The sequence below is a fragment of the Hirsutella rhossiliensis genome (assembly GCF_020360975.1).
Source record: "Hirsutella rhossiliensis strain HR02 chromosome Unknown scaffold00003, whole genome shotgun sequence".
Lineage (NCBI taxonomy): Eukaryota > Fungi > Ascomycota > Sordariomycetes > Hypocreales > Ophiocordycipitaceae > Hirsutella > Hirsutella rhossiliensis.
This window is the reverse complement of record NW_025408669.1, coordinates 2685003-2702153: the sequence shown is the minus strand read 5'-3', so window position 1 is coordinate 2702153 and position 17151 is coordinate 2685003. Positions and strand designations below refer to the sequence as shown.

General features: G+C 33.9%; 1 protein-coding gene across 1 annotated transcript; it reads right to left on the bottom strand.

Moving 5' to 3' along the window:
• Positions 1-4551: 4551 nt before the first annotated feature.
• Positions 4552-5169, bottom strand: HRG_03283 (uncharacterized protein; the record flags this gene model as incomplete). Its single annotated transcript, XM_044861754.1, has 2 exons — positions 4552-4567; positions 5045-5169. 2 exons carry the CDS (start codon positions 5167-5169, stop codon positions 4552-4554), a joined length of 141 nt encoding a protein of 46 aa, XP_044722780.1.
• Positions 5170-17151: the final 11982 nt, after the last annotated feature.

Below are 17151 nucleotides of genomic sequence, written 5' to 3'. Positions count from 1 at the left end.
AATCGTAGAAATAGAGCTAGCTTAGAATACTAGCTAAGACCTCTTAAGAATACCGGTACGACTAACCTCCTTTAAACACGAATATTAGTAGAACTAAGACACTTCTTAATATACTCGAGGTATTACTAAATTCCTTAGTCTTAAGGCTATACGGCAGCCTAAATCTAGTCCCGAAAGGTTCTTCCGTTTAGCTATAATTATCTATATAAGATAGTATATCCGCTAGTAGATAAAGAGAGGATTATTAACTTTAATACCTCTTCTATATACTAATATACTACTAATAAATTTCGTTGAAAATCCTACCTTATACTCCTTCTTCCCCTCTATTACGTAGTCTTACGTAATTCCTTAATTTCCTAAAATTCCGCTTTTGCTTATATACCTTTAGATTATAATTATAGGAAAGTAGACTAAAAGGTATTTTTAAAATACTTAGCTAAGAAGGAATAGGACCTTCTTAAAGCTATAGAGAGGGCTATAAAAAGAGATAACTTAAAAGGGATAGCTTTATTTTTAATAAGAACCTTTATAGAGGCTTTAAACGTAGCGATACCGAAAAAGAGGCCTTATAAGGGATCTAAGCCTTAGTAGACTAATAAGCTAACCTACCTTTAAAAAGCCTTAAGCCTAGCTTAATAGGCTTATAGGCTAGCCTAGGATAAGGAGAGCTAAAAGAGCTTTATAAAGGCCTGAAATAGCTTTAAGTATACTATTAAGGCTATAAAAAAGCAATACTAAGAGAGTTTCTTAATAAAAGTAATAAGAAAGGATATCTTTATAGCCTTTTCTTATACTAAGGCTAGAGCTAACCCTACCCTTCTTAGTATCTTATATATAAAAAAAGGGATAAAAGTAAAAGCTAATACCTTTATAGAAAAATATAAGGCCTTCCTAACGACCCTTTTCCTAACCTTAGACCCTAGCCCTAGCCCCCCCCTTAGCCCCCCTTAGAGCTTAGAAAAAGAAGAGCCTCTAGGCTATATAAGTAGTAAGGGTATAGATAAGTAAGACTAGCTAGAGCTAAAGGACCCTAAGATTAAGAGGGCTATTTTTAGCTCTTTTAATAAGAAAGCCCTTAGCTTAGACTCCCTTAGCTTCCTCCTTATTTAATACGTATATAAAGCTATCCTTATAGTCTTTAATAGGGCCTATAAAGCTTTATTTAACTAAGGATACTACCCTAAGGTATAAAAGGAAGCTATAAGAATTATACTTCTTAAGTAAAATAAGCTAGACTATACTATCCCTAAGGCTTATAGGGTTATAAGTCTATTTAACTACTTAGGAAAGGTCCTTAAAAAGCTATACGCTACCCGGCTAAGCTATTTAGCTAATACGGCCGGGCTTTTAAACCCTATATAGCTAAGGGGACGAAAATAGCGGTTAGCTATAAACACGGCCTTCCTCCTTTTATACTATATCTAAAAGAAGTAGGAGTCTAATAAGAAAGCTATTACTAATACCCTCTTATTAAATATAAAGGGCGCCTTTAATTTTATATTAAAGGAATAGCTTATAAGGGTCCTAAGGGACTTAAACCTCCTTAAGGCCCTTATAAGCTAAGTAGACTACTTCCTTATTAAAAGGAAGATCTAGCTAGCCTTCGAGGGGTAAGTCTAGGCCCTTATAGACCTAGTAATAAGGGTGCTTTAAAGGTCCCTTATTAGCCTTATTTTATTCCTCTTATATATAAGGGGGATACTAGCGGCTAAGGGATACTAGCTATCTTATATAGATAACTTTAGTATCTTTATAACGTCGACCTCAGCTAAGAAGAACGTTTAATAGCTAGAAGGAATAGCTACTAACCTATTTAAATAAGCTAAAGACTAAGGGGTCTACTTTAACCCCTTAAAGATAGAACTTATTTACTTTAATAGGCAATAGCAGCCTATTTTAAAGGGTATAATAGTAAGAGACTTATTTTTTAAAGTAAAGCCCTTAGTATAGTAGCTAGGGGTCTTTTTTAATTCTAAGCTCTTATTTAAATAATATATTAAGAAGAAGGTAGCTTCTATATAAGCTACCTTTAAAAGACTATCCTACTTAACCTTTATATAAAAAGGCCTATTATTTAAAGCCTTTAAATAGCTTTACTAGGCCTATATAACCTTTATAGTAGACTATAGGACCTAGCTTTAGTATAAGGGGCCTAAGACCCCTAAGAGCTTAATAAAGCTTTTTTAAAGGCTCTAAAACTAAGCTCTTTTAAAGGTCTTAGGGGCCTTTAAAGGATCCCTTATTAAGGCTTTAAAAGCTAAAGCAGCCCTACCGCTACTAAAGGTATAATTTAAAAGGGTATACTTCTCCTATACCTTCTAGACCCTATACCTTTTACCTAGTTACCCTATAAGGCAAGCTTACGACCTAGCTATATAGGACGACCTCGCTAACTTAGGCTCCGACCTAAGGGCCTTAAGCTATATTAGGCTATATATATAGCTTTTCCGCCTCCTTAAAGGCCTAGTAGCTCTTATAGGACTTAATTATAACTTAGAAAGAAAGAAAGCTAGCTAGGAGCCCCTATAGGCCCTAGAGCCTAAGGCCTTTATTATAATAATAGAGGCCCCTAAGCTCTTAGCTAAGAAGTAGTACTAACGCCTCTTAGCTAGCCTAGCTAGCCTAAAAGACTTTAGGTTATAGCTCCTAGCCTTCTATACTAACGGCTTTAAGGGGTGCCTTAAGGGATCCTTTATAAAGACTAACGCTTACTCCTTTTACGAAATAAGCCTAGAAAATAAGCCTATTAAAGCGTACTACGAGAACCTAGGGCCCTTAATTAAAGTAGCTAACGTAGAGCTATTCGCGATACTAAGGGTCCTAGAGGACCTAGCTAGGAGCCCTCGGCCCTTAAGGCTTAGCCCCCTTAACCCCCTTATAGATACCTATATCTTTATAAATAGCTAAGCCGCTATAAGGAAGGTTATAAGTTTCTTAGACCTAGCTATATATATTAAAAGGCTTCTATTTAGCTTAAAAGCCTTTTATAACGTATAGCTATATTAGTGCCTTAGCTACCTAAGGATCTTTAGTAACGAGCTTACTAACTAGCTAGCTAAAAGAGGCTTAGGGGCCCCTCCCTAAGGGACCCCCTTAGTCTCTATTAGCTACTTATAAAGAAAGGTCCGGTAAGCTATTAAGGACTATTAGAAGGGACTCTAGGCTACCGAGGCGGCTAAAGGCCCTAGGGCTAAGGGCCTAGGTAAGTACTATATATCTATTTAAAAGACCCCCCGCCTAGCCCTTAGCTTAGAAAAGGACTCTATAGGGAGGCCTAAGCCGACCCTCTCGGCCTTTTACTAGCTCCTCTTTAAGGCTAGCTTCTTATTTTCCTTCTTAAAAAGGACTAATAAGGTAGACTAAGATAACTACCGCTACGGCTAAGGAAGGTATACGGCTAAGCACCTTATCCTAAGGCGCCTAAACTATAGGAGGGAAAGAGAGGTCCTTTACTAGACCTCTAAGAGATAGGAGGGGGCCCTTAGCCTACCTATTCTCTATAGCTCTAAGGAAGGAAGGGAAGCCCTTCTAACCTTCTTAGCTAAAATAGGGATAGGGATAGCTAAGTAGCTTAAAAAGGAGTAACCTAGGGGCTATAGGGCCCTTAGGGGGGAAAATCACCGCGCGGGAGGAACTAGACTAACCTTTCCTTTATCTTTACCTTTATAGCTACCCTTTCCCTAATTAGTTTTAAGCCCCCGGGCTCTATAGCTAGCTAGGGCTACTAATAGGGGCCTAGGCCCTTATTAGCCTTACTATAGCCCTAGAGGCTATATACGAGTAATAATATAAAAAAACTCTAAAAAAACTAGCGTCTCTATATAACGACCGTAGCTATCTCCCGCGATAACTAATACGGAGCAATCTCTATACGTCCGTTGCTCCCGCTAAGTTACTTAGTAGTATTACTAGCGTTTTTAGAACTCACCTATTACGGATCGACTTTTCTAAACTATAGTCGCTAACGATATTATTAATACTATATTCCTACTAACTAGCAATCACCCTTATCTATAAAAGCTTAGAGCTTACCTTACATCCTAGAGTCGCTAGCTTTATTAGCATTTCGCTAGCAATACCTCTCGTCCGTAACGAGTTAAACTTACACACTAGAGTCACCAGCTATATCAGTATTCTGCTAGCAATAACTCTTGCCCGTAATAGGTTAAACTTACACACTAGAGTTACCAGCTATATCAGCATGCCGCTAGCCGTCACTCTTATTGTGATAAATCGGAACTTACTCCCTAGAATCGTTAGGTATATTAGCATTCCGCAAGCAATACCTCTCGTCGTGACGGATTGAACTTACACACTAGAGTTCCCAGCTATATCAGCATCCTGCTATCTATAACCCTTAGCCCTAAGGGGTTGAACTTACACACTAGAGTCGCCAGCTATATTAGTAGTCTGCTAGCAATCACTCTCGGCTATAACGGGCGTCGCGTTATAACTTACAGTCTAGAGTCGCCAAGTATATTAGTATTCTGCTACTTAGCTGTCACTATTATCTATGGCGGCTAGGAACTTACATTCTAGAGTCGCCAGTTATATCAGCATGCCGCTAGCGATTACTCCCGTTAGTCATAGGTCGGAACTTACAGGCTAGAGTCGCCAGATATATTAGCAATCTACTAATAGTTCCTCTCGGCTGTGACTGATTGAGCTTACACACTAAAGTCGTCAGCAACGTCAGTATGCTTTCAGCAATCACTCTTATTAGTCATAGGTCGGTGCTTACAGGCTAGAGTCACCAGACAATATACATATATCAGCATGCCGCGCAGCCGCTAGCAATCACTCTTGTCCATGACGGTATGCAACTTACACACTAGAGTCGCCAGCTATATTAGCATGCCGCGAGCAATGCCTCTCGTTAGTGGCAAACTGGAACTTACACGCTAGAGCCGGCTCCTATATCAGCGTGCTGCCAGTAATCACTTTTATAATTATATAGCGGGTGAAACTTACACACTAGAGTTATTAGCTATATCAGTTCTCTGCTAGGAATCACTCTCGTCTATAACGACATAGAACATACATTCTAGAGTCGCCAGTTATATCAGCATGCTGCTGGCGATCACTCTCGTCCACGGCGGCTTGCAACTTACATCCTAGAGTCGCCAGCAGATCAACATGCTGTTTGCGATCATTCTTGCAAGCCATAAGTCGGAACTTACAAACTAGAGTCGCCAGCCATATTAGCATGCCGCCAACACACTGGGCGGCTGCAACTTACACACTAGAGTCGCCAGGTTGGTCATCATATCGCGGAGAAGTCGGCTTTGATCTTGTTGACTGCGGTATATACTTGCCTGTTCTTCCACTTTTCCAACCGGTGCTGGGCTCGCCATAGCCAATCCAGTCAACATCGTGAAAATCGCAATAAAAACCGTCATTTTAGTGGGACGGGATTTAATCATTGCTAGTCTGACCGGACTCAATCGACAATGTTAAATATAGCGTAGGAGTAAGAGCCAGATTCGCGCTTTGAAGCTGCACTCCTTTTCTCTAACAGCCTGGTCTTGCCTACTTTAAATACCCGCAGTCGGAGACTTTTTCAATGCGGATCAATGTCTTATAGTGGTATTGAAGAGCATGTTATAGACATGGCGGGCTTGAGTCATCGAGTGAAACCTGTCTAATCACCTAATCTATTCCCCGCATCCATCGTTCCTTCACCGTTTTATAAGAATCCGCAAGAGAGTATTTAACTATGGCACACTGATGAACGTCCAAGTGAAACATATAGTTATAAGAGGAGAGTTAGAAGGAAAGTGTAACAGGCTAGGCCCGCGGAAGACTCGGCTGCGCTCTCGATAAGACCCATACTGCCTAGTAGACAACGCTACTAATAGGAACTCTTCCGAAACTATGATAGAGCTAGGATACCAGCTCCGGAATGCACTTAACTTACTTATAAACTAGGGTTTTACGGTTAAGAGTAACTTATAGTAGGGCTACGATAATAAGAAGGAGTTTATAAAGTTAATCTCTTATTACTTATACTCTAGTTACTACTATCTTCTACGCGGCTTCCTTATCCCGCTATAACTCGGTTTTATAGATAGTCTTTACTCGCTCTATGTTCCGGGCATTCTTTATAACCGCTACGTTTCTTTATATCGCCTAGCTTTTATTTATCCTTACCTTACTTTCGATAGCTTACTAAATAGCACCTACCTATAGTCGGTCTCTATCTTATTTCTTATCTTATAATATATTAATAATATAATATAGCTTACTTACTAATATAGATCTTATAGTACTACTAGTTAAGAGTAGTTAGATACTACTTTATTATAGTAATAGTAATAAATATATAATAGAAGTAAAATTCTATAGTAAAGTAGCTGCTATATTTATATTAATAGCTTTAAGTTACTTATAAATATAATTTAGCTTATTACGTATTTAATAGTTAATAATTATTAAACTCTAGCTTAACTTTAAAATAGCTATTTATATATTTTTAGCTATTTATTTAACCTTTAAGATATCTTTTACTAATTATTAATAGTTATATCTTACTTTTAAAGTATTTTCTTTTTTTTTAAAAACTTAATTAAAAACTTTTAAACCCTTTTAAATTATTATTATTCTCTTATAGCTACTTTTATTACTTTTATTTACTAATATTAGTATTTAATTAAATTTACTTATTATTCTTTTTATTATTACTCTTACTTTAAAAAAGCTATTTATATTTAACTTTTTTAATAACTTATTAAATTACTTTTATTTTATAATTCTACTTTTAAATAGTAAGGATAAGTAGCTATATAGCTTTATTAATAGACCTATACTTACTATTAAGCTTATAATATATAGCTTTATTAATAGACCTATACTTACTATTAAGCTTATAATACTAGCTTATTATTAAAAGGTATAAGGGGCTAAATAATATATTAAAAGAATAAAGTTATAAAAGATACTTATAAACTTACTTATTCTATCTACTACTCCTAGGGAAATCCTTTGTCTTTTATAGACTATTGCTCGCCTACTAGTAGACTAATTAGTTAGCTTTCTAGTATATTCTATAGTGCTTAAAAATTTCTATCTATAGTATATCTTCTAGACTTAGTAGGTGGTCTAATTATAGCGTGATAGTTAACGTAAGACTATAGGTTCTAGTATAAGTTATAGATTTAACTAGAATATTCTATGCCCTACCTATTCTCGTATCGCGGATATCTTTAGAACCGCTAAGCTAAGATAGGTAATAGGGTATCCGTTCTACTTATAATTAACTTATGCAATTTATATATATTCTTATTTATTAGGATAGGCTTATCTCGACCCGCTTTTCCTAAAGGAAGCTATAGATATCTAGTAGAAGTCTTTTATCTTTAAAGGTTATTCCCTTTAAACTATATTATAGAGCCTCTTTTTACTAGCTTATTATATAGAGCCTCCCTATACCTATTATTTCTTTATAATAGTAAAATAGGAATATAAGGGTATATTCTTATACTTATATTATCGCGAAGTATAGCTTAATTTTATAGTTCTTATAGATATCCCTTAATAAGAGGGACCTAGGAAGCTAAAAAAAAACTAGTATAGAAGAAGGAAGAAGGAGCTAAAAGGAGGTATAGAAAGGAGGGTAAGGGTAAGAGGGGAAGTAAAAGTAGCGATAGCTTCTTATAGAAGTAACGAGAGATAAGATAGATATACTAGAACCGGCTAAAATAAAAGGGAAAACCTAGTAAAAAGCTTAGTAGTTAAAAGGATATTAATAGCTTTTTTAAGGAGGATCTTCTTTATTAATTAAGATACTAAATAGATATAAAGAAGGGTATTAAATAAAGGATAAACGGATAATTAAAGTAATATAATAATTACTCCCTTACTATAATTACTACCCTTATAAGAATTAAATAACTTTACCTTACTTATTTAACCTCTTATCTCCTTTTTTACCTTTATATATTTTATATATACTTTTTATATTTATTTTTATAAGAGTTATAAGCCTAGGAGGAATAGAATTCTTATACTATATAGCTACTATAAAAGGTACCTTTCTTATATTTCTTATAGCCCCCTTTTACCCTTTATATTAAAAAAGCTAATTTTTAACTAGCTTTTCTACCCTCCTTTTATAATAATATCAAAAAATAACTCTACCGCCCTTATAGTTTATAAAACAATTCTTATAAAGCCTTAAGATTAAGATAAGTAAGTAAAGGAGCTATAAGCTTAAGTAGATAAAACTATCTATAATTTAATCTTCTTTAATAAGTAGGACCCTCTTAAGCTCCCTCTTTATCTTAAGGCAACGGAATTTATAAAGGGAGCTACCCTTTTCTCTAAGCTAACCTTAGTATAGTAAAGAGCTTCTTTTACTACCTTAAGTAACTATAAGAGTTACTATAAGGAATACCTCTATAAGACGAAACTATTAACTACTATATATATAGAGATAATAAAATCTATTAGTACCGTAAGCTAATCTCTTTTTAAGAAGAAGAGACCCTTAAGTAGTAGCTTTTTCTTAAGGTATATAAGCAAAAGCGGAATTTTAGGAAATTAAGGAATTACGTAAGACTATATAATAGAGGGGAAGAAGGAGTATAAGGTAGGATTTTCAACGGAATTTATTAGTAGTATATTAGTATATAGAAGAGTTATTAAAGTTAATAATTCTATCTCTATTTCCTAGTAGACATACTATCTTATATAGACAATTATAGCTAAACGGAAGAATCTTTCGGGACTAGATTTAGGCTGCCGTATAGCCCTAAGACTAAGAAATTTCGTAATACCTCGAGTATATCTCGAAGTGTCTTGGTTCTACTAATATTTATATTTAAAGGAGGTTAGTTATACCGGTATTCTTAAGAGGTCTTAGCTAGTATTCTAAGCTAGCTCTATTTCTTTGATTCCCGATTATACGATAACTAGTAACCCGTTTAATATATAATAATATATAAAATAACGAGCGACTCTTACTCTATAGGATAGGATTTTATTTATAATTAACATACTACTTATTAGCTTATATAATCGGGAGAGTATATTATAGCTGCTTTACTTATAGTAGGAATACTATTCCTTATACTTTTAAAGCTAGAGACCTTAATAGCTCCCTCGAGGGGCTATATAACTAACTGTATTAAGAAGACCTATATAGCCTACCTAGGAGCCTTTTTTACTAAGAACCTTCTAGCCTCTTTATAGCTAGCTAAGTAAGAAGAAATCCTTAAGGAAGCTAATTAATACTTCTTAATAAAAGCTCTTTCTAGCTAGTAGCTATAATATATATCTATACTAATAAAGCCTATTAGTAATAGTTACTTAACTATCTTTTAAGAAGCTAGCTAAGAGCTAAATAAAGACGCTACTAAAGTATAATAATAAATAGTCTTATTCCTTTATAGCTAGTATTCGACCTAGATAGCTCGACCTACTATCCCTACTACTACTATAGGTCCTACTATTATAGCCCTTGCTACTACTACTACTACCCCTCTAGCTCCTTCTCCTTTAAGGGCCTTAACCTTATTATTAACTATTACCTTAGTCTTAGCCCTAGCTCCGCCTACTACTCTAGGCCTAGTCTTAGTAGTTTATTTATTAGCCTAACTAGTCCCTTAATAGACCTATTAGTCTATTAGTTAAAAAATTAAAGAACTAGTTAAATTAAAACCTTATTAAAATTAGTAATAAGGTATAAAAAAGGGGGGTTTTTAAATAAACCTTTTAAATTAAGATAAGGATTCTTTAATAAGATAATAAACTAAGAAGAATCGACCTACTTACTAAGTATATAAAAAGCCCTATTAGCTAGAAGACTACTAGTAAGTCTTTAAGGAACGTTGACTTTTTAAAATTACGCTTTTTAAAGGACTAAAAGATATTATTAAAAAGTCTCTTAAAAAGGACCTTTTATTATAAAAGAATATAGATAAGATTTAGGTTACTAGGAAATAATACCTAACGCTACTACCCTTATTCGACCTATAAATTTAAGGAAAGATTATTAGTATAGTAAATCCGGCCTTTATCTTCCTAATAAATTAAAAAGACTACTTATTAAAACCCTTTAACTATCCTTTATAAAAATTAGCTATCTTTAATTTTAGTACTTCCCTTAATATCTATAATACCCTCTTATAATTCTAGTACTTTAAGAAGGTAAAGAGGAAACACCTTATTATAAGGGAACTAACTATATAAATAAAAGGATATAAAAGGGTAAAATTTACGATTAAATTACTTAATAGTTATAAAACTATATAAAAACGCGGTATAGCTCTACTAGTACTTTAAGTACTACCGAGTTAAATATATCGCTAAGTACTATTATATAAAAGCAATATATAGCTAATATAGAATATTAGTATATAAGGGAGGTAAAGATATATATTAATTAAAAACTAAGGAGATCCTTATTTAATACGCGCTTTATTAAGGTATATACCTAGTATAAAGCTATACCTACTTAAAACTATAAAAGGTATAAGATAGCGCTTAAGGCGCTTATTTAATTAGGCCCGAGAGGTTCTTAGAGCGCTAGGTAGTAGAGGTAAGGCCCTAGGCTAGGGGAAGGGCAGAGGCTACGTTAGCTAGGAGGCCGGCGAAGAGGTAGAGAGCTATAACTATAGCCCTAGAGAAAGAGAAAGATAGGGAGAAGAGGCTAGGGCGGCCGTCTAAGCTTAAGAGAGCTAGGCTTATACTAGGGCAGAAATAACTCAAGATATACTCCCCTAAGGAAATCTACTAGCGAGCTTAAGTAATAGTAATTAGCGCCTTTAGCCCGGCTAAGGAGGAGGACCTTTAAGAGGACTATTTATATACCTAGCCTAGTTCTTAACTAGCTTACGTCTACTACTAAAAAGGTAGGTATTATTAGTCTAAGATAAAGTTTAAGGATATAGTAAGACGCTATACTATATAATAAGATAGGATACTTTATTAATCATTAAGTACTAGGTTAAATATAAACTTAAAGAGGAAATAAGGCGGGCGGCTAGTTTACCTTAAGCGAAATAAGCTATAGTTTTTAGCCGCTAAGAATTAATAGCTTTCTTAGATACCTTTAATAGGTTTCTTAGTATAAGTTAATATATAAATAATTAAGCTTATTAAGAAAAGATTTAGTTAATTTATTCTTAAATTCTAACTAAGAAGTTAGCTTTCTCTTCTTAAAGGAGGGTAGGTATAAAGGACCCCCTTTTAATAGCTAAAGGAGATAGCTTTTTTTAGTATATATAACTTAGTTACCTAAACCCCTTAGCTTTATATAAGCTAGGCTAATAATAAAGCGTTTAAATTAAGGGCCTTAAAACTATTAAAAATAAATACTATTCTTATAAAGAGAGATATAAGTAGTATATAAAAATATATAAAGGTAAAATTAAAAGTTAAGGGTTAGATAAGTAAGGTAGAGATATTTAATTCTTATAAAGGTAGTAATTATAGTAAGGGAGTAATTATTATATTACTTTAATTATCCTTCTTTCCTTTATTTAACGCCCTTTTTTATACCCTTTTAATATCTTAATTTATATAGAAAACCCTACTTAAAGAAGCTATTAATATCCTTATAACTACTAAGCTTTTTATTAGTTTTTCCCTTCCTTTTTAGCTATTACTAGTATATCCGTCTTATTTCTCGCTACCTCTATAAGAAGCTATTATTACTTTTACTTCCCCTTATACCCTTACCCTCCTCTCTATACCTCCTTTTAGCTCCTTCCTTAAAAACTAATTTTTAACTTCCTTAGTCCCTCTTACTAAAAGATATCTTTAAGAACTACGAAATTAAGCTATACTTCGCAATATAACCCCTTAGCTATAGCCTGCCCTTATAGTAAGAGTATAGCTAATATAGCTTTAGGCTAGTAAGTATATAGAGGATGTTTTTAGCTTTATACTTATCCCTTTACTTAAGGAAAGTATAAGCCCTTTTAGGTCCCTAGGCTCTTTTAGACCTACCTAAGGAATAGGGGCCTAAAGAGGGGAAAGTCCTATAAGAGAGAGGGCCTTCTTAGAAGGGAGAACCCTAATTAAAATAAGGGGCCCTTTAAAGTATAACGACTAGTATTATTCCTAAGGGATAAACCTATTAAGGGGTTTATATTAATAGATATAATAGGGCGTAGTCTAAGTAATAATAAGTATATTACGTTAGTAATAAGTTAGAGGTTATAGACTATAGACTATAACTAAGTAATTAAGTAATTAAAATTAAAGATAAGATTATAATAAAGATTATAATAATTATATTAAAAGCTATTAAGCTATCTATTTAAAAGAGTAAAAGTAAGTAGCTATATATACTTATAAAGACTATCCTTAGATTATAGGCCTAGCTATAATCCCTAATATTAGATCGTATAAAGTATAGTAATCTTATTAATCTTAGATTACTTAAATCTTTATAATCCCTTTAATCCTATATCTATTAAATAGTTATACTAACTATTTATCTATTAAACTATATTATATACTTAATATAGTCGACTATTAGTAGCTTAGTAGCTATAGTTATAATATAATATCTCCCCTCCTTTTAGTCTTATCTATAAGACCTACTATAGCTACTTTAGCCGCTATATATAAATATACCTTTATTATATTATATATAAGTATATCGTTCTTTATTTCTTTATCCTTTTAAGATATACTATTAATAGTATATTTAGTTATATCCTAAAAATTTATTCTTAAAAAGCCTTTAAGCGCGCTACTCTTACCGAATATATTAACTAAAGTAGAGATCCTACTAATATACTATATACTTAATACTTTAAGGTAAAGAAGATAAATTATTAGATAGCCGAAAATTCTTTACGCTATAATAATTATATTACTAGTAGTCGTCTCTATTATAATAGTATTTTAATAGCCTCTTTTTATAGGTATCTTTTAATTCTTTTTATATATAGTAGCTAATATATTTCTTTTAATAACTAAATTATTAGCGGAGTAGTATAGGCTATATTTTAAAGGGGAGGAAGCTAAGGAAGCTTTATTAAAGCTTTAAGTATAGCTTATAAACCTTTAGTTATATATATCTATTACTATTAATTATTTAGCTTATATCTAAAAGATTTAGAATTATATAAAAGAAAAGAGTTCTAAGTTATTTTATTATAGTATTTAAGAAGTAGATACTATTACGGGCTATGCCCGTAGAAGGCTAAGGCTATAATATAGCGACCGTACTAAAGTCGGGCTAAAGTAGACCTATGTATAGGCAGAGCTTAACCTAAACTTAGGCTAAATAGCACCTAAATATAGGTCGAGCTAGGGACTAAGGAAGATAGATAACTATCGCGACTAAGATAGAGTTTTCCTCCTTTCTCCTTAGCTTTAGATAAATAATTATTTAGCCCTATACTACTATACTAAGTATATACTAGCCCTTAATATATCTAAAGCTCCTTTTAGATAAGGCTATAAAGCCTAGAGAGAGATCGGACTAAAAGGATATAATATAGATATCCCGACGACCTAAAGGAGGGAGAATAGGCCTAAGGACGGAAGGGAGTAGTAACGGGAGGGCTAGACGCCCGGCTAACGATAGAGTAAGCGATACTCTCGCTATAAGTAAGAGAGGTAGAGATAAGGTATTAGGTAATATAGAGCTAACTATAGATATAGGAACTAATCGGCTAGATTAAGAGGATATACTAAAGGATAGATAAACCGATATAGATAGGTATATAGGAGGGGGCTAGGGGCGGAGTAGGTAGTTTAATACTACCCTTAAGGGCAATAGGGGGGGCAGCAACGCCTATAACCGAGGGGGAGGTAGTAAGGAAGAATAGCTATAAGAAGCTTCTCTTAAGCCTAGGAAAATTTAATAGATAATAATAGTACTATACCCTATAAGCACGATATATATAAAAGAAGTATAAGATCGATAAAGAATTCTTCTTAAGCTTAAGGGAAATCTTCTACCTTATCTATAACTACCTAGACGCTAGGCTATAATAAATAGTCGCTATATACTATAAAATAAGGGTAGAGAGGGGCTATAATTAAAAGGAATTCCTAAAGTACTTTAACGGTAGCTACGGTATATACCTAAAGATATACCTACGCTAACGGCAATAGTAGTAGCTAGATACCGAAGGACGAGGGGGTCTAAGGGGGATAAAGGAAACGAGAAAGTACTAAGCAAGGCAAGGTAAAAGTAAAGAGGGCTAAAAAGGTATATTAATAAAAGAGGATATAGAAGAAGATAATACTAATACTAAAAGAAGAAGATAATGCTAATGCTGTCTGCTAGCTAAGGAGGAAAAGAGACCTCTTTTATAGACTAAATTTTCCCTCCTTCTTCTCTAGTCGAATAGGGGCTAAGGGATTATCTAATTAAGAGGAGGGCTAGCTAGAGACTCTACTAAGGATCCTACTAAGGACCCTACTAAAGACTCTACTACGTAGGCTATATATTCCTTAGGGTATAGATGCCCCCGTTAAAGTACCTTAACTTAATCTACCTTAATATAGATATCTAGTTACGCGCGGCGGCGGCGATCTAGATAATAAAATAAGGGGAAAGTTAAACGTTTATAGCGTTCCTCTTAAAGTTTAAGTAGAGACTCTTTAAGGCTAGAGGTAGGTCCTAGCTATATAACGTTTAGATCGTTTTCCTAGAAGGGGCCCTAGGAATCTAGCTCCGCGAGGCGTTAGCTATAGTCGACCTCCCTATATTAAGCTTCGCTACCTATACTAATTAGGTAATATAAATAGCGGCTAAGCTAGAGAGGGTCTAGTAAATAAGATAACCCCCCTTAAACTAAAGAAGACTAGCGGATATATACCCTTAAAAAAGGAAGGATAAAGATAGGGATACCTTAATAACTAGTATTAACGCCTTAGATAGATAAAGGGAGGGGTAGAGCTAGCTAGAGAACTAAACGTACTTTAACTATAGAGTTAAAGGATATATCGCGCTCTATTATAAGAAGAGGAGATAGGAACCCTAGAAGGCGGGCGTAATAAAGGAAGAGAAAGATACTAAGGATAATAATAACTTAGAAAAAGGGGAACCTTAGCGTAAAGTTAGGCGCTAAAGGTAAAAGAGAAATAGTAAAAAGCTTAGAAGTTAACGAGGGACTATCTTACGCTAGGCCTAGTAACGCTAAGGGTAAGTATTAATAAGAAGAAGGGACTTAACGCGCTTATAGATACCGGCTATAATTACTATACTATAGTAAGTAAGAGGGTAGTAAGGAAGCTATAGATGCCTCTCGCTAATAGGAGGAGAAGATAACTTTTAAGGCCGTTCTTAAAAGATACTCTAGCCTTATAAATAAAAGGAATTATAGTATTTAAGATAGATATTAACGGCTATATAAAGTAGACCTTTATATACGTAGTCCTTAAGCTAAGCTATAATATATTCCTAAGAAAGCTATAGATAAAGAAGAACTAAGTAATATATAACGTAGGTAAGGGATCGGATTTAGTATAGTAAGGCTAAGATCTAAATAGGCTTATAAGGATCGGAAGTAGTAAGGAGGGTAGAATAGATCTAAGGGGTAAAGATCGTTAGCGCGGTAGTATTTATAGCGGAATATTAAAGGGAGAGGGCGGTAAGGGATAATAAGGGAAGGTAGAGGATAGTTAATATCTAGGCGATTATAATAAAGGATATAAAGAGAGCACTCTAGCTAAAGATAGTAGTAGACCTAGCGGACTACGTCCTAAAGTAAGCGCTAGATATATACCTAGACCTCTTTATACTAGAGAAGGCTTTAAAGATACCCTTATATAGGCTAGGGGTAGACTATAAGATTAACCTAATACTAGATAAAGATAAGGTAGAGCCCCCCTTATTATAGGGACCCCTTTATAATATATTAAGGGAGGAACTCTTAGTACTAAGGAAGACCCTAAGCGAGCTAATAAAGGTAAACCTAATCTACTTAAGTAGCTCCTTAGCCGCGGCCTTAGTACTCTTTACTTAAAAGTTAAATAGTTACTTACGATTTTACTATAACTACTAAGCCTTAAACGCGATTATAAAAAAGGATAGGTATATACTACCCTTAATTATAGAGATACTATAGATACTTATAAAGGTAAAGTAGTTTATAAAGCTTAACGTTATAGCGGCGTTTTATAAGATCTAAATAGTAAAGGGCTATAAGTTTAAGATAGCCTTTTAAATAAAGTTTAGATTATTTAAGTAGTAAGTATACCTATTTAGCTTAATAGGGACGCCGGCTACCTTTTAACGATATATTAATAAGGTACTAAGGGAATACCTATATAAGTTTATTATAGCGTATATAAACGATATTTTAATTTACTTATTAAGGTCTCTTTAAGACTATTAAGAGAAAGTAGTAAAAGTACTCTAAAAGCTATAAAAGGTAAGCTTAATATTAAACCTAAGGAAGTACGACTTTATAATAAAGGAGGTTAAGTACCTAAGCTTTATTATATAGGTAGGGGGTAAGGTTTAATATAACTTAAAGAAGATCTAGGTAATATAGATATAGCGGGCACCCTAGAATATAAGAGGAGTCTAAAGCTTCCTTAGCTTCGCGAACTACTACTAGGCCTTTATACTACTTTATATAAAGGTATTAGTATACTTAGACGGCCTTTATAAGAAGGGCGCGATCTTTAAGTAAATAGATAAGTACTAAGTAGTATTTAAGTTTATTTAAAACGCCTTTTATAACGCCCTAGTACTATAACTCTATAACTTAGAGAGAGAAATATACCTAAAAGCGGACTATTCTAGATATATAATAAGGGGGGCGCTAATATAAGTAGGGCTAGACGGTATACGATACTTAGTAGGATTCTTCTTAAAGAGACTAAACCTAGTAGAGTATAACTACTTAATCTATAATAAGGAGATACTTATAATTATATAGTACTTAGACTTTTAAGGAGTAGAACTCTAAAATATACTTACTTTTATAGTACTAACTAACTATAATAACCTAAGGTACTTTATAATAAAGAAGAAGTTAAATAAGAGATAAAGCTGATAAGCGATAGAGCTTATATCCTATAACTTTATACTAGAGTTCTAGCTAGGGAGGCTAGCGGCGGTGCCCGACGCGCTATCCCGCTAAGAGTAAGATCGGCCGGCGGGCGAAATTACCCGCGGGGCCGCCTAGTTCCCGCTAAGGGCCGATACGCCGACTTACTAAGACGCTTAGC